This window comes from Crinia signifera, chromosome 11 (assembly GCF_055691185.1).
Source record: "Crinia signifera chromosome 11, ASM5569118v1, whole genome shotgun sequence".
NCBI lineage: Eukaryota > Metazoa > Chordata > Amphibia > Anura > Myobatrachidae > Crinia > Crinia signifera.
In genome coordinates, this window is record NC_139227.1 from 38,392,713 (window position 1) to 38,410,420 (window position 17,708).

The 17,708-nt window shown below is 50.3% G+C and overlaps 1 protein-coding gene across 2 annotated transcripts in view; it reads right to left on the reverse strand.

Moving 5' to 3' along the window:
- Positions 1-1,095: 1,095 nt before the first annotated feature.
- The window catches only part of PLEKHG4 (pleckstrin homology and RhoGEF domain containing G4), a 64,474-nt gene continuing 47,861 nt past the window's right edge, over positions 1,096-17,708 (reverse strand). The window contains exons 14-24 of one of the 2 annotated variants that reach the window (XM_083164880.1): positions 16,412-17,298; positions 14,654-14,903; positions 14,000-14,089; positions 13,345-13,569; positions 13,013-13,183; positions 11,532-11,709; positions 10,767-10,883; positions 10,033-10,299; positions 9,729-9,952; positions 8,283-8,349; positions 1,096-1,528 (exon numbers count right to left, since the gene is read on the reverse strand). In XM_083164880.1, coding sequence (XP_083021006.1) covers positions 8,308-8,349; positions 9,729-9,952; positions 10,033-10,299; positions 10,767-10,883; positions 11,532-11,709; positions 13,013-13,183; positions 13,345-13,569; positions 14,000-14,089; positions 14,654-14,903; positions 16,412-17,298 — 2,451 coding nt within the window. In that variant the 3' untranslated portion in view covers positions 1,096-1,528; positions 8,283-8,307. The remainder of the gene's footprint in view (positions 1,529-8,282; positions 8,350-9,728; positions 9,953-10,032; positions 10,300-10,766; positions 10,884-11,531; positions 11,710-13,012; positions 13,184-13,344; positions 13,570-13,999; positions 14,090-14,653; positions 14,904-16,411; positions 17,299-17,708) is intronic. The other variant, XM_083164881.1, reaches the window with a different exon arrangement.

Here is a 17,708-nt window from a genome sequence, read left to right on the forward strand (position 1 = left end):
GAAACCTGAATACTGAGTAGTCCAGCAATCCAGACTGACCTGAGCATTACTGAGATGCCTGTGTCTAGGTGAGCAGCAAATCACAAAAGCTCGTAGAAGCAGAGCCAGATTTAGGGCCACATATATCAAACAATATTTGCAGCTAAATCCCAGAAAACACCCGTTTTCGGGGGTAAGCCACAAATATTAAGTATCCCCCGAATGTACCAAAGGGGGACCACATCAGGATCTCCAATCTCTGCCCCATAGGTTCCTATTGGGGATGCGAAGCTGCCCGATGTATCAACATCGGGCAGCCCAGCTTCACATCCCTGGGCTATCACCACTCTGAGATGGCGATAGCCCATTGTAGCCTATGGCCTACGGGATCGCACTGCTGCGGGGGCAGTGCGGTCACTGGGGGGGGGGGGGGGGGTGTTCAGACCCATGCACAGACCCCCCACCCCCCCAGCGCATCGCAGGGATGGGCTTCTTTGCTTGAGGTATGATACATCCCAGCGCTAATATCGCATTATGCAATGCGATCTTGGGTGGTAATATTGAACCCAGATCGCATTGTAAATGCTATAATTCATAAATGAGCCCCTAAGGGATGAGCGATATGGGAGGCTCCCCCACCTACTGCTGTGTCCATCTCCTCCATCCCACACAGTATAGCAATCAGGCATTGTACAGATATATAGGGTGTATGTGGATACAATGTATCATATGCAATCCTGTCCCGCAGGCAAGCAAATTGCATGCAACCAATTGGTGAGATACATCTCACCAGTGTATGGACACTCACCATACAACTCAGGCCCAATGTGTGACTAGTCAGAGACAGGAGCAGATAAGAGAATGGGGAAAATAATGGGCCCCAGGACTGGCTAATTACATAGAGAATAGAATATGGAGGCTGATACTTAACCCTTTTAATGCCAACATTGCTGTGAGATTATCCAAATATTCGCTATAAATGCCAGCGCCGCTCACAGCGACTGTTCAAAGGGTTTAATAAAAAGGTTTGCTTGGCAATTTTGACAGATGCCCTTGGCACACAAAGGGTTACGATTATCTACCTGCTGCTGAAGATGAGAAAAAAATACAAATGAATCAAATGAGACAAATCTGTTTTATTCAGACTTTAGCATTATCTCCAGTAAATAAATTATTTCTAGTTTGGTAACAACTATAACAAAATAAGACGCACATCAAATTCCACTTCAACATGAAAAAATGACCTTTGTTATTTAAATATCTATTTAGCAAAATGTCCTTTTTAATAAATTGTACAAACTGTGCGGCGTAACCGGTAAATGTTCAGGGAAAGGTCCCGGCGTGACGCCCTCTGCTGGGAGCTGGTGGAATAGACTATAATAAACTATATACAGGGAGAGAGGCGTATTACACACGAACAAGCCACTAACTCATCATGTCCGGGAACAGACAGTTCCTGATGGCTGGAGGCAGCAGCTGGGAATCCAGGTAGACATGTGGTGGCTACGATTCTCCACTTAAGCCTCCTGGGGTCCTGACTTGTTCATACCTAGAAAATGACAAATGAGTTACCGAGCCGTTGTAGTGTCTGGAGTACAGGGACTACGGTCTGGGAATCTGCAGTGTTTCTAGCCGTCGCTATGCCGATTTATTTCCCAGAATGCATTCTTGTGCTATGAATCCCATCTATAGTGCAAAGTGATTCACAGTAACAGATGCCATGTGGCAGTAACACTATCACTAGCAGAACATACACTTTACTCCAAATGCATTTCATTCTGCTTCTCCTCAGTCCGCCGACAATATTTATGGGGAAGTCTCAGGGTTGTTACAAGCAAAGACGCAACATGTTTAGCAGAGCGTTAGGTGTGTTTTTCCGGGATGCAGTCAGAATCCCGACGGTCAAAATCCCGAATGGGTCAAAATACAGACAAGGACAAAATCCCGACAAGGTCAAAATACCGACATATAGAATGTACAGGTGAAACAGTCAACATGACTTTCGGTCATGGGTTTTTTCAATGTTTTTTGCACTACCATCCACTAGGGCGTGGTGGGAGAATAAAATAGTGTGCCGAGCGCACCAAGCCTGAAGCATTGCGAGCGAAGCGAGGGGCTGTGGTTCACTTCCAACTGTGTCCAGGTCAACTGTGTCGACATTCGGGTCAAAAAAACAGTGAACAAATCCATGTCGACCTCGCGACCTGTCGACCGAAAGTCATGTTGACTTTTTCACCTGTACATTCTATATGTCAGGATTTTGACCCATTCGGGATTTTATACCGAATCCGTTTTTTTCCAATGCCGCCATACAGCATAATATAAGGCCTCAGTAATGAGTGTTCCCATAGAGCTTCTGAACCCTGCTTGATTGGGAACCATTGATATAACATACAAACTCAGTCCTCAAGTACCCCCAAATGTTCACGTTTTCAGGTCTCTACACAGAATCACAAGGAAATAATCAGCTTCAACTATGAATCTTTTAAAACATGTCAGTGAGTCACCTGTGCACCTGCCAGTTGACCTAGAAAATATATCAGTGAGTAATGAGTACACCTGTGCACCTGCCAGGTGACCTGGGAAATAACGTCAGTGAGTAATGAGTACACCTGTGCACCTGCCAGGTGACCTGGGAAATAACGTCAGTGAGTAATGAGTACACCTGTGCACCTGCCAGTTGTCCTAGAAAATACATCAGTGAGTAATGAGTACACCTGTGCACCTGCCAGTTGACCTGGGAAATGTGTCAGTGAGTAATGCGTACACCTGTGCACCTGCCGGGTGACCCGGGAAATAACGTCAGTGAGTAATGAGTACATCTGTGCACCTGCCGGGTGACATGGAAAATAAGGTCAGTGAGTAATGAGTACACCTGTGCACCTGCCAGGTGACCAGACCTGAGAAATAATGTCAGTCAGTAATGAGTACACCTGTGCACCTGCCGGGTGACCTGGGAAATGTGTCAGTGAGTAATGAGTACACCTGTGCACCTGCCGGGTGACCTGGGAAATGTGTCAGTGAGTAATGAGTACACCTGTGCACCTGCCGGGTGACCTGAGAAATGTGTCAGTGAGTAATGAGTACACCTGTGCACCTGCCAGGTGACCCGGGAAATAACGTCAGTGAGTAATGAGTACACCTGTGCACCTGCCGGGTGACCTGGGAAATAACGTCAGTGAGTAATGAGTACACCTGTGCACCTGCCAGATGACCAGACCTGAGAAATAACGTCAGTGAGTAATGAGTACATCTGTGCACCTGCCGGGTGACCTGGGAAATAACGTCAGTGACTAATGAGTACACCTGTGCACCTGCCGGGTGACCTGAGAAATGTGTCAGTGAGTAATGAGTACACCTGTGCACCTGCCAGGTGACCCGGGAAATAACGTCAGTGAGTAATGAGTACACCTGTGCACCTGCCGGGTGACCTGGGAAATAACGTCAGTGAGTAATGAGTACACCTGTGCACCTGCCAGATGACCAGACCTGAGAAATAACGTTAGTGAGTAATGAGTACACCTGTGCACCTGCCAGGTGACCTAGGAAATACATCAGTGAGTAATGAGTACATCTGTGCACCTGCCGGGTGACCTAGGAAATGCATCAGTAAATAATGAGCACACCTGTGCAACTGCCGGGTGACCTGGGAAATGTGGAGTGTTGGTTACTTGAGGACCGAGGTTGGGAACCACTGTCATATATTAATAACACCAGTCGAGCCCTTGGTACAGAGGTTCCAAAAAGCGGTCCTCATGGCTCTATATCAGTCCAGGTTTTAAGTATATCCATGATTGGCCACAGGTGACCTAATTAGTACCTCAGCCAATGTGATGTAACCATCTGTCCTGAGCTGTGGGTATACTTACATTGTTGGGGTGCCCTGGGGACCACGTGTGGGAACCTCTGCCTTAGTAATTCACTTAATGAAAGAATAGTGACCCCTGCTGACTGGTTATGGTATAAAAGGTCTACAGGGCCGTAGCCCAGTGATGGCTAACCGTGACACTCCAGCTGTTGTTGAACTACACTTCTCAGCATGCCCTGCATCAGTTTTACTATTTGGCCATGATAAAACTAATGCAGGGCATGCTGGGATATGTAGTTCAACAACAGCTGGAGTGTCACGGTTAGCCATCACTGGCCTAGGCCAACACTAAATGTTTGACATGGACAAGGTCGACATTAGAAAAAAGCTAGACATGGATTTGTAAATGTTTTGCCTGTAAGTTTGTGGATTTCACCACGTGGACCCCAAATCAGAGTCCCGCTTTACCTGCCACGCTTCAGACTCCCAATCAGACTCCACGCGGATGAAGTATGAAAAGTTCAAAATATTATACATATATTTTTTTAAGTGCCATGTTTATCGTTTGTGTCAACCTTTTGTCTGTTGACCTTGTCCATGTTGACCTATTTGTCGCCCTAGACACCGTCGGCCAGATACCATCCTGGCCATAGTCAGACACATCCATTTGTCACAAAGGACAAGCATGACCCAATGCAGTGTAAAGCTGAGTAGAACTCGTCACCCGGCCCACCTACCTACCACCAGTACTGACCACTAATTGGGACACAGATGGTGAAGTGATGCCACCTTGTGGAAGACTGAGATTTATCATGCAGTCCAGGATGGGGGGAGATCTGCTCCAGCCTGGCACCCAATAATTACTATACCAGAGCATCAGTTCTAGGTGTCCTTGTACTAATATGCCAAGCTCAATGGATGTTCTGTGGACCGTAGAAGGGGCATTGGGCAGTGAAGGGGTCTCAGATAGGTGCAGAAGGGGCAGTGGGCAGCAGAGGGGTCTCAGATAGGTGCAGAAGGGGCATTGGGCAGCGGAGGGGTCTCAGATAGGTGCAGAAGGGTGTCAGATATGTGTAGAAGGGGAAGTGGGCAGCGGAGGGGTCTCAGATAGGTGTAGAAGGGGCAGTGGAGGGGTCTCAGGTAGGTGCAGAAGGGGCATTGGGCAGCGGAGGGGTCTCAGATATGTGCAGAAGGGGCATTGGGCAGCGGAGGGGTCTCAGATAGGTGCAGAAGGGGCATTGGGCAGCGGAGGGGTCTCAGATGTGTGCAGAAGGGGCATTGGGCAGCGGAGGGGTCTCAGAGAGGTGCAGAAGGGGCATTGGGCAGCGGATGGGTCTCAGATATGTGCAGAAGGTGCATTGGGCAGCGGAGGGGTCTCAGAGAGGTGCAGAAGGTGCATTGGGCAGTGGTGGGGTCTCAGATATGTGCAGAAGGGGCATTGGGCAGCAGAGGGGTCTCAGATAGGTGCAGAAGGGGCATTGGGCAGCGGAGGGGTCTCAGATGTGTGCAGAAGGGGCATTGGGCAGCGGAGGGGTCTCAGAGAGGTGCAGAAGGTGCATTGGGCAGCGGAGGGGTCTCAGATAGGTGCAGAAGGGGCATTGGGCAGCGGATGGGTCTCAGATATGTGCAGAAGGTGCATTGGGCAGTGGTGGGGTCTCAGATAGGTGCAGAAGGGGCATTGGGCAGCGGAGGGGTCTCAGAGAGGTGCAGAAGGTGCATTGGGCAGTGGTGGGGTCTCAGATATGTGCAGAAGGGGCATTGGGCAGCGGAGGGGTCTCAGATATGTGCAGAAGGGGCATTGGGCAGCGGAGGGGTCTCACAGAGGTGCAGAAGGTGCATTGGGCATAGGTGGGGTCTCAGATATGTGCAGAAGGGGCATTGGGCAGCGGAGGGGTCTCAGAGAGGTGCAGAAGGTGCATTGGGCAGTGGTGGGGTCTCAGATATGTGCAGAAGGGGCATTGGGCAGCGGAGGGGCCTCAGAGAGGTGCAGAAGGTGCATTGGGCATAGGTGGGGTCTCAGATATGTGCAGAAGGTGCATTGGGCATAGGTGGGGTCTCAGATAGGTGCAGAAGGGGCAGTGGCCAGCGGAGGGGTCTTAGATATGTGCAGAAGGGGCATTGGGCATCAGAGACTGCCTGTAGAGGCACGGCTGTGCATGTATGTAATACACAGAATGGGGTAATATCATATTAGTGCTTTAGATTTTGTACATTTATATACAGATGTTCTTCCGGTACCTAGTGCCCAGACTCTCCATGTAGTGTGCAGGATTACCCCCTAGGTGACGCTATAAGGAGCAGTGAAAATATAGGCCTGATTCAGACCTGTTAGCAAGGCAGCAATTTTTGCAGATGGACAAAACCGTGCTGCACTGCAGGTGGGGCAGATGTAACAGGTGCAGAGAGTTAGATTTGTGTGTGTTATTTTGTTTCTGTGCAGGGTACATACTGACTGCTTTATTTTTAAACTACAATTTAGATTTCAGTTTGAACACATCCCACCAAAATCTCTCTCTCTCTGCACTTGTTACATCTGCCCCAACTGCAGCGCAGCATGGTTTATTCCATCTACAAAAATTGTAGCCTTACTAACCGGTCTGAATCAGACCCAATATCCCTACTAGCATGTAGTTGCTGTGTTAGCAGCATGCACACACATGTGCGGTTACATGGAAGGCAGCCTCAGATATGTGCAGAAGGGGCATTGGGCAGCGGAAGGGTCTCAGATATGTGCAGAAGGGGCATTGGGCAGCGGAGGGGTCTCAGATATGTGCAGAAGGGGCATTGGGCAGCGGAGGGGTCTCAGATATGTGCAGAAGGTGCATTGGGCAGCGGAGGGGTCTCAGATAGGTGCAGAAGGGGCATTGGGCAGCGGAGGGGTCTCAGAGAGGTGCAGAAGGTGCATTGGGCAGTGGAGGGGTCTCAGAGAGGTGCAGAAGGTGCATTGGGCAGTGGTGGGGTCTCAGATATGTGCAGAAGGGGCATTGGGCAGCGGATGGGTCTCAGATATGTGCAGAAGGTGCATTGGGCAGCGGAGGGGTCTCAGAGAGGTGCAGAAGGGGCATTGGGCTGTGGTGGGGTCTCAGATATGTGCAGAAGGGGAATTGGGCAGCGGAGGGGTCTCAGATATGTGCAGAAGGTGCATTGGGCAGTGGTGGGGTCTCAAATATGTGCAGAAAGGGGCATTGGGCAGCGGAGGGGTCTCAGATATGTGCAGAAGGGGCATTGGGCAGCGGAGGGGTCTCAGAGAGGTGCAGAAGGTGCATTGGGCAGTGGTGGGGTCTCAGATATGTGCAGAAGGGGCATTGGGCAGCGGAGGGGTCTCACAGAGGTGCAGAAGGTGCATTGGGCATAGGTGGGGTCTCAGATATGTGCAGAAGGGGCATTGGGCAGCGGAGGGGTCTCAGAGAGGTGCATTGGGCAGTGGTGGGGTCTCAGATATGTGCAGAAGGGGCATTGGGCAGCGGAGGGGTCTCAGAGAGGTGCAGAAGGTGCATTGGGCAGTGGTGGGATTTCAGATATGTACAGAAGGGGCATTGGGCAGCGGAGGGGTCTCAAAGAGGTGCAGAAGGTGCATTGGGCAGTGGTGGGGTCTCAGATATGTGCAGAAGGGGCATTGGGCAGGGGAGGGGTCTCACAGAGGTGCAGAAGGTGCATTGGGCAGCGGAGGGGTCTCAGATATGTGCAGAAGGGGGGCATTGGGCAGCGGAGGGGTCTCACAGAGGTGCAGAAGGGGCATTGGGCAGCGGAGGGGTCTCAGATAGGTGCAGAAGGGGCAGTGGGCAGCGGAGGGGTCTTCGATAGGTGCAGAAGGGGCATTGGGCAGCGGAGGGGTCTCAGATAGGTGCAGAAGGGGCAGTGGGCAGCGGAGGGGTCTTAGATAGGTGCAGGAGGGGAATTGGGCATCAGAGACTGCCTGTAGAGGCACGGCTGTGCATGTATGTAATACACAGAATGGGGTAATATCATATTAGTGCTTTAGATTTTGTACATTTATATACAGATGTTCTTCCGGAACCTAGTGCCCAGACTCTCCATGTAGTGTGCAGGATTCCCCCCTAGGTGACGCTATAAGGAGCAGTGAAAATATAGGCCTGATTCAGACCTGTTAGCAAGGCAGCAATTTTTGCAGATGGACAAAACCGTGCTGCACTGCAGGTGGGGCAGATGTAACAGGTGCAGAGAGTTAGATTTGTGTGAGTTATTTTGTTTCTGTGCAGGGTACATACTGACTGCTTTATTTTTAAACTACAATTTAGATTTCAGTTTGAACACATCCCACCAAAATCTCTCTCTCTCTGCACCTGTTACATCTGCCCCAACTGCAGCGCAGCATGGTTTATTCCATCTACAAAAATTGTAGCCTTACTAACCGGTCTGAATCAGACCCAATATCCCTACTAGCATGTAGTTGCTGTGTTAGCAGCATGCACACACATGTGCGGTTACATGGAAGGCAGCACAGATGTAACAAAAGCAGAAAAGTGACACTTACTGGAAGATGGATGTTAGGAAGAAGCTCAGACAATGGTGGAAGGACTGAGGGAAATGTGACGTGGGTTCTGGGGAGAGATGCAGTCATTAGTGAGAGGTTAAGATGTAGCACCTGCAACAAAAACCATCCAATCAGGAGGAGATCTTCACCATCACAGTGTGATCACTAGTACACAGTAACAGCCAGCAGTGCATGATCACTAGTACACACTAACAGTCAGCGGTGCTTGATCACCAGTACACACTAAGCCAGTGGTGCATGATCACCAGTACACACTAACAGCCAGCAGTGCATGATCACTAGTACACAGTAACAGCCAGCGGTGCGTGATCACCAGTACACACTAACAGCCAGCGGTGCGAGATCACCAGTACACACTAGCAGCCAGCAGTGCATGATCACTAGTATACAATAACAGCCAGCAGTGCGTGATCACCAGTACACACTAGCAGCCAGCGGTGTGTGATCACCAGTACACACTAACAGTCAGCGGTGCGTGATTACCAGTACACACTAAGCCAGTGGTGTATAATCACCAGTACACACTAACAGCCAGCGGTGCATGATCACTTGTACACAGTAACAACCAGCAGTGCATGACTAACAGCCAGCGGTGCGTGATCACCAGTACACACTAACAGCCAGCGGTGCGTGATCACCAGTACACACTAGCAGCCAGCAGTGCATGATCACTAGTACACACTAGCAGCCAGCAGTGCGTGATCCACAGTACACACTAAGCCAGTGGTGCATGATCACCAGTACACACTAACAGCCAGCTGTGCATGATCACTAGTACACACTAACAGCCAGCAGTGCGTGATCACCAGTACACACTAACAGCATACAGTGCGTGATCACTAGTACACACTAACAGCCAGCGGTGCATGATCATCAGTACACACCAACAGCCAGCAGTGCATGATCACTAGTACACACTAACAGCCAACAGTGCGTGATCACCAGTGCACACTAACAGCCAGCAGTGCATGATCACTAGTACACAGTAACAACCAGCAGTGCATGATCACTAGTACACAGTAACAGCCAGCGGTGCGTGATCACTAGTACACACTAACAGCCAGCGGTGCGTGATCACCAGTACACACTAACAGCCAGCGATGCGTGATCACTAGTACACACTAACAGCCAGTGGGGCTTATGTATCCCAGCTTTAACCAACAGCCAGCGATGCGTGATCACTAGTACACACTAACAGCCAGTGGGGCTTATGTATCCCAGCTATAACCGCCCCAGACGGGCTCAGCCACAGAACAAGGTAAAGTGCCCATTACTCTATACAGGTGCCCCAGGAGAGAGCTGGCACAGGGGCAGGCCGTCTGTACAATTTATTCTGTGCAAACCACATGTAAGACCTGGGTAGAACTGCTCCACATTATAGAATATACAATGTCGGTTTCTATCCATACATAATGACATTCTTACTGCGGAAATGTATTGGCGGTTGATGAATCTGGATTTTTCCACCACTTGGGAGATGATGCTGGAACTGTTCCTCCGCTCCGGAAAGCTGTACTGTGCTGAAGCATCGCAGGGAGACCCGGCATCTTCAGACAGGTTGTCCTGGGGAATACCGGAGACACAGCCACTGTCCGAACCACTGGATCCAGCACCGGACATGCACTGCGAGGACTCCGAGCTCTCTGTGGCTGCAAGAAGCACAGGGGGACAGGTCAGGTGGTGCACAGGAGAAGGTGCAGAACCCGCATATGCTCTCCCCCACACCTACTCATGGAAGGCTGACTGCAGCTCGTCTCGTTCTCCAACTCGTCTTCCTCCAGACAGCTGCTCGTCTCGAAGGGTCTATTGGCAGAAAGGACTCCGGGCAGAAGGGTCTGATTGACATACATGTGAAGGTTTAGGGGGCCCAGCAATGAGGCTGAGGAGGGTCCGCAAGCAGAGGGTACAGAGCTGCAAGTGATAGGGGCCTGGGTCCTTTTGTAAGGATCAGAATGATCAAATAAGGACACTGCAATAGAAGCCCTGGTCCTGGCACCTGGAAACACAAATAATAATAATAATGGGTGATCTTATTACATTACGTTTCGGCCACAAGGAGCCAATAACATCTCATCACGCTCGTCTCACTGACCGTTACTGAGGCATAAATATGGTTATATCTGCCCTATAGTGAGCCTGTATCATGGAAGATCAGAGCTTCTCCCACCCGCTCCTCTAGGCACACTGAGAGTCCAGGTTTTAAGGCTAGCCATGCATGAGCACAGAGGGTTACATCAAAATGACTACGGTACCCATTAACTCACCTGTGCTAAGGAAAGTCTTAAAACCTGGTCTGCTAGTGTGCCTTGAACCGTGGGTGTGTGCAGCATGGAGATATACAGTACTGTACATGCCTCCATATCCTCCCGCGGGGCCAGCTAGCATTGGGAATTTTGCCCCTTTAACATTGTGAACCTTTCTGTGGTTTTTGCATCGATACTCACTGCGGTATTTTTGCATTACCTCTCCCCTTCATGATGTAGTCAATAGCACGGTTGTTTATCGCTGCGTCACTCGGCTTGATGTCCAGAAACGGCTTGTTGCCAACACCCATGGAGACCATTTCCTGCATGCGGACCTCTGCCGAGGGGAAAGGAGACAGATTCTGTGTTATGGACGATACTCCGCCAATGGAAGCGCTCATATAATAGCTGGTATACGTGCACTGACCACCTATAACGCTGTGTGACACTGGAGGCCCGGATCTATGTAATCCCTACTATATTTCCAAGTACTATTGTCTTGTTTAATACATAACACTTATTTACGGATCTTATTCAGCTTCATATGCTATTTGGCAACGTTTGTGAAACGGCAAATGCGCGCGCACCCTCTTAAAATGCGGCTGCAATGCAAAAAATGCGAGTGCAGTCTAACAGCTGGGGCGCGGGAGGGAGGGAGCCAGCAATTTCTGGGTTGTTGACCTAGCGTTGCAGGGGTGGGGGCGTGGTCCAGACAGTGCAGGAATGTCAGGATTGTTTAAGGGGGTGCAGCCGCGACATCCAATGCAGCCGCCGTGATCCAAAAGATGTCATCCCTGCGGCTGGCTTTGCTGCTAGGGGGCTACCGGTGATATGCGAGCGCTCTGATACATACTTCCCGAAGCGCTCGCATATCACCGGTATGCAATTCGCAAACTGTAGTGAATTCATCGCGTGAAAGGAACCTGGTTTACGGGCGGCATTATTATAAGGGGCAGAGAAAATGGCAGTAAGGCCGATGACGTACCCTTATTTCTGGTCGCCTGCTGCCAGAGGATCTTTGCAATGTCCACAGTCCAGGCCTGCTTGATGTCAGCGTTGCCCGCCTGGAGAACGTGCGTGTCATTGGATTTGCGTCTCCTGAACCAGATTTCAAATCGCAGCCCACTGTCTCCGGAATTCTCTGTCAGGCCGATATCTGCCGTCTGTCAATCAGAGAAAGTGGTATAAGAACAGGGCCAGCTATAATGTGCCAACCTTATAAGGTATCAGTAACAGGCTGAGCGCCCAAATTAAGAACTGTGGTCTATATGTCATTAATATGATCCTTATGGTAATACACAGATGCATAAGCAGCAATACATCACGTAACATATGCCCTACTCCGTGTGCTATAATTAACACTTAATGGACTCGGGCCCTTAATTAAATACCCCACATACTGGGGAGCATCAACTTACAAGTATAGTTTTGGACATACTAACGTTCTGCATATATTTATCTATATGTGACAAATATTGGGAATATATAATAACAGTAGAGGGCCAATGGGGGGATGCGGTTACCATCTCGGCTGTTGGGATGCCGGCAGTCAAAATACTGAAGCTGGCATCCCGACTACTGGACAAAAAGCAGACATCGAAATCCCGGCTGCTGGCATCCCCACCGTAAGTATGCATGGTGGGTTAGTTTTAGGCTGGGGGGGGGGGGGGGGGGGGAGTGTTTTAGGTTTGGGCACTACTGAAGAACTTAGCGAGTGAAGAGTTAGGGATAGGCTGGGGAGGGAGGGTTAGGTTTAGGCTGCGGGGTTAGGCTGTGGGGAGGGAGGGTTAGGTTTTGGCTGTGGGTAAGTACAGTGAGGGTTAGGTTGTGGGAAAGCAGGGTTAGGCTGGGGGAAGGACGGTGAGTGTTAGGCTGCGAGGAGGGAGGGTTAGGATTAAGCTGCGGGAGGGAGGGTTAGGCTGCGGGGAGGGAGGGTTAGGATTAAGCTGCGGGAGGGTTAGGCTGCGGGGAGGGAAGTTTAGGGTTAGGCTGCGGGGAGGGAGGGTTAGGATTAAGCTGCGGGAGGGAGGGTTAGGCTGTGGGGAGGGAGGGTTAGGATTAAGCTGCGGGGAGGGAGGATTAGGGTTAGGCTGTGGGGATGGAGGGTTAGGCTGCGGGGAGGGGGATTTAGGCTGCGATGAGTGAGGGAGAGGGTTAGGCTGCGACGAGGGAGGGTTAGGCTGCGACGAGGGAAGGTTAGGCTGCGGGGAGGGAAGGTTAGGCTGCGGGGAGGGAAGGTTAGGCTGCGGGGAGGGTCAGGGTTAGGCTGCGGGAAGGGAGGGGAAGTTAGGGTTAGGCTGCAGGGAGGGAGGGGAAGTTAGGGTTAGGCTGCGGGGAGGACGGGTCAGGGTTAAGCTGCGGGGAGGGCAGGTCAGGGTTAAGCTGCAGGGACCTTCTGGGGCTATCCACCGGTGTGTGTGACACTCATACACGGGTGTGCGTGATGGTCTTAGCTGCTGAACTTACTTTAAATGAGCGTTTGTATATATAGACATCCAGCCCGCCCTCAATCCTCTTGGGCTTGCTGAATAAGATGAGATCCTCGAACAGGAAGACGTGTCTCTGGCACTTCCTGCGGCCCAACCACACTGTGAACTCGCCCTGCCTCACCAGCTGCCCTTGTTCCTTCAGATTCACCTGGTACCCAAAACACGAAGGGGGGGTGTTATCACTACTAGAAGCCTGTTGTGTGCGCACAGGGGTGGCCATAGTAACTGCACCATCCACCTCTGCCCAGGGCAGATGTAGCCCCTATGACTCCCCCTGGATTACACCCCCTTCTGCCCCCTTACACTCACATCACAGTCCCGTATGGCGTCCATGGCTAGGAGGTCATTGCCGTGACGGAGCTGGAACTTCACCATCTCTTCGGCGGCGCGCAGGTACACCAGCTCCTGTTCCTGGGCCTCGCTGCACTCCTTGATCAGGTCCTTTAGGAGCAGGGCGTACTTGCTCATACGCTGGATGGGCTTCAGCAGATACGAGGCAAGGTCCATCTTGTCTCCCAGCTGCCGCTGCTTATTCTGCCAATAAGCACAAAACCTACATTAATCATTGCGGGGCGGAAGCACAGCCTGTGTCCACTGGTTCCAGAACCGCTCACAGCAATCACATGGAGGAGAACTCCCAACATCTGGGGCCTGATTCAGAACGGTAAGCAAGGCTGCAATTTTTGAAGATGGACAAAACCATGCTGCACTGCAAATGGGGCAGATGTAACATGTGCAGAGAGTTCGATTGGGTGGGGTGTGTTCAGACTGAAATCTAAACTGTAGTGTAAGAATAAAGCAGTCAGTATTTTCCCTGCACAGAAACAAAATAGCTCCCCCAAATCTAACTCTCTCTGCACATGTTACATCTGCCCCACCTGCAGTGCAGCATGGTTTTGTCTGTCTGCAAAAATTGCAGCCTTGCAGACAGGTCCGAATCAGGTCCCTGGTGTAACTCTCTCACCTTAAAGAATATGTTCCCATGGCTGGCAAGTAACAAGTCGGACCGGGGCTTATTCTTGCTGTATAAGGCGTACATCCCAAACTGGTCTTTCTGGAGAAACAAAAGCAAAGAACGGTGGATTTCTCCAGAAGGTCTGCAGATCAGCTTCTTACTCCCACCTGCACTCACTTCTCAGGGCCTAACTGGTCGTATCTAAGGGCAACGTACAAACATCTGCTAGGAAGGCACCGTTTCCATTTATATACTGCGTTTAGCTTATCCGAAGAGAATTTATGGATTCCCACAATGAGAAATAACTACCGGACTGGATTTATTTCACCAGCAATTAGATTGGCCTTAAAATAAATCAAGTCAGGAACAAAAGCATCTTGCAATCATTGTTATCAGATCATGATTTAGGAACACGGTTGTTTAGTGCTACAATGACTTCGGGTTCTAGCCTGTGAGATGCGTCATTGGCTGCGGTCCTGGGATTTTAATGCCGCAAAAATGTAAAAGGACAAACCATGCGATTTCTGCCATTCAACTGATTGACGCTTTAAAAAGCACCAGTGTCCATGCCAACAAGACCGAGCCGCGACTGTGGGCACCTATAGGACAGGCATGTAATTGGTGGCCAGGCAGGACGCTGGGCAGAGTGTGGTGGGTACTCACATGTCGGAGAAAGCAGTGGCTGACCCGCAGGGGATGGTTACAGCAGCTCTCCAGCTCCTTCAGGAAATACTGTCTGTGAAAGTCCCTCAGTTTCTCCAGGTTACCGAAGATGATCCCCCGTTTCCCGCGGAGGTCCTGAGGGAGGTCCATGCGATCCATTTCAGGGAAATAGTTCTCACTGATGTACCAGAGGGAGCGCACGTATTCCCTCTCTGTGGTCACCATCTCATCAATGATGTGCCGGAGTTTACTACAGCGGTAAATGAGACACAGGTCAGTATAGGAAGTGATTGTACGGAAGGTTGTACAAAAGGCAGGAACGGGAACCTTTCCCATGGTTGGTTCTGAGCCCAGCATCCGCCACTTGGGTAAGGACTCTATAGATTACACTACAATAATGGATAATTCAGGAACATAAATTATAGAACCTTCCAAACATTCTAGATCTCAGCTAATTATCTTCCTTCCACTATTAAACCCCCAGTTCTACAGCAATCTGGATATATATCAAACTTTTACCAATTAATTGCTGAAATCCTACTTTTTTTACCTTTCTTTCTTTTTTTCCCCCTTTAACCAGAGCCTAGAAATACTTTGCATTTCTTTCCAGGGGTGGATCCAGGGGGGACGACAGAGTGCCCCCCCCAGATTTGCAAGGTTCAAAGCTCTTACATTGATTATGCTGTCTGCTACAGACTAGATGTATTGAGTGCCGAGCTGCTGATGAGCCTGGGCGCTCTGAGGCCCCGGGCAGTGGCTGATGTTTTGTGAGGCACGATTAATTGTTAGATCTGCCCGTTTTTTGTCATTAATCCACCTCTGTGACACAACAAAAAGTCAGATTCTGCACACAGATTTCCATAATAATATCTAGGACATAATGATGCTTTTACCTGTTTGCAGGATGTGGAAGATCTTGGCATTATTTGCCCAGATCCAAAACTTCTAGCGGGCAATGGTTACTGACTGGCTATGGGCCTGATTCAATACCATTCGTAAAGGGGCTAATTTGGCACGTATTTGCGCATGTGCAGGCCTTGGAAATGATCGGATTTGGCAAGTTTCGCACTCTCCGAGCGGTTCGCTCCACGGATGTCATCACCCACCCCCGCCTCTGCGGACACTGAAGGAAATAAAAGTCAGTTTAAACTTTTTATTTAAAACTGACTTTCATTTCCTTATTTTAGTTTACACTGACTTATTTCCGAAGGAGAGGGAAATCATTTGATGGTTGGCAACCCTCAACCAACTTCATAACTAGTGGGATTCTGACCAATAGCAGCACAACTGAGTAAGTAATCTGGGCGGCCGGATATCCAGCCTGGGCACTTCCTGCCAGGAGCGTGAGTGTGTGACGTCATCAAAGCTTCAGTCCTGCATTGTGTTGGCACCAGGAGCCGACAGCAGGGGTCGCAGATCAAAGATCTTAGATTCTGTTTCACAGAGAAGTATTTCTCTTGTCTCTGCGATGTCCGGAACATGGCCTGTGCAATACACATAGCAGGTGCTCTCCGGTTGATCCAGTCTAAAGCGTACTTTTCCTTGTATGGAGCCCAGATGAGAGTGGGTGATAGGCAGGTGCAGATGTGGCATCATAGCCCATGTAAGGAGATTATACACTGAAGGCATAGGAGCCCAGGTAACATTACATCAGGAACCGTCTCACTGAACAAACCAAATCACAGTTCCCTGACTTACTGGCCATGTAGCAGACAGCATAATATCCGATAAGAAATGATGCACCGTGTCATCTCCTACCTGCTGCGGCTCCTCCCGTCCGATGACGAGACGCTACTCCTCCGATCTCGAAGCAGTCGCTCTGCTGACCAGTCCAGGGGGGGCGGCTGACGGGGGCTGCATGGCCTGTCTGCCAGTTCTGTGCTGCTCACTTCCAGCCCTTTGATGAACACGCCAGTGTTACCCCGCCTGGCGGGCTCGCTCAGCCGCCTCTGACACCCGTGACTGCCCACATCGCTTCCAGGAACGTCAAAACTCTGTGCCTTCCTCAACAACCTTCTACCCATGGGGCGACATGGAGTTGGCGTGGAGGACCCAGAAGGCACCTGCTGGAGTAGATGAAGGGGAAGGTCCTCCCCGGGGACACTTTGTAGGGACATCTTACGTACCCTGAAAGCTGAGGATGCGATAGAGCTGGTAGATGAGCAGCAGGAACTCGCCGGGTATGGAGTCTGGTCTGGTGTATTTCCCATCTCTGGCCGGTTACAGAAGACTCTGCCCAGCCTCCGCTCCCTGCTGCACAGGGGGGATTTAGGCTCGTTTTGGAAATAAGGCACCTTACGGTCTACAGCGTCTGAATTTCTCCTTTGGGAGAGCAATCTAGGAGAGCTCTGCTCCCTGGATAATGAGCCTTTTGCCCTCAGCGCTGCCTCCAACTTCTTCTCGAAGACTTGTCTGGCCTCCTGGCACTTTGACCATGCAAACTTCCACTGCTTGGCCCCTTTCTCGCTCTTCAAATCGTAGGCAAGCTCCCTCATCTCCTCGAACTTCTTCTCCCCGATCTCCGGGTGCTGCACCTGGTACTTCTCCAGACTCTCTACAGCACCGGCGCAGAGCTCAGGGGAATTACAGTCATCAAAGCTAATGGCAGCAAGATGACGCATCCCTTCCAGAGCCCATTCATATGCCTGAAAATGCAAAGAAGGGAGTTAGAACATCAGAAAACATGTCACGCAGTCAGCCAATCATATTAGATTAAACAATACATTGCACAGACAGAACATCAGCAGCTGAGAATACCAACATCATGCACAATCATGGTATCTAGATCAGAGTAATACTGTGAGGCACTGACAGAATTCTTCATAAGTCATTTCAGGGATAGAACGGTCCAAGAATTGTGAAGCGGTAATTGTTTCATAGCACGGCCACAATCGCGGGCAATTTTTAATGGTCTACGATGCGACCAACGCGATGCCCACGATTTCCCATTGAAATGCATTGAAAAAGTCAAAATCGCGTCGGTCGCATCGTATGCGGCCCAAAAAAGCATAAGATGGTACTGACGCGATGCCCGCGATTTCCCATAGGGAACAAT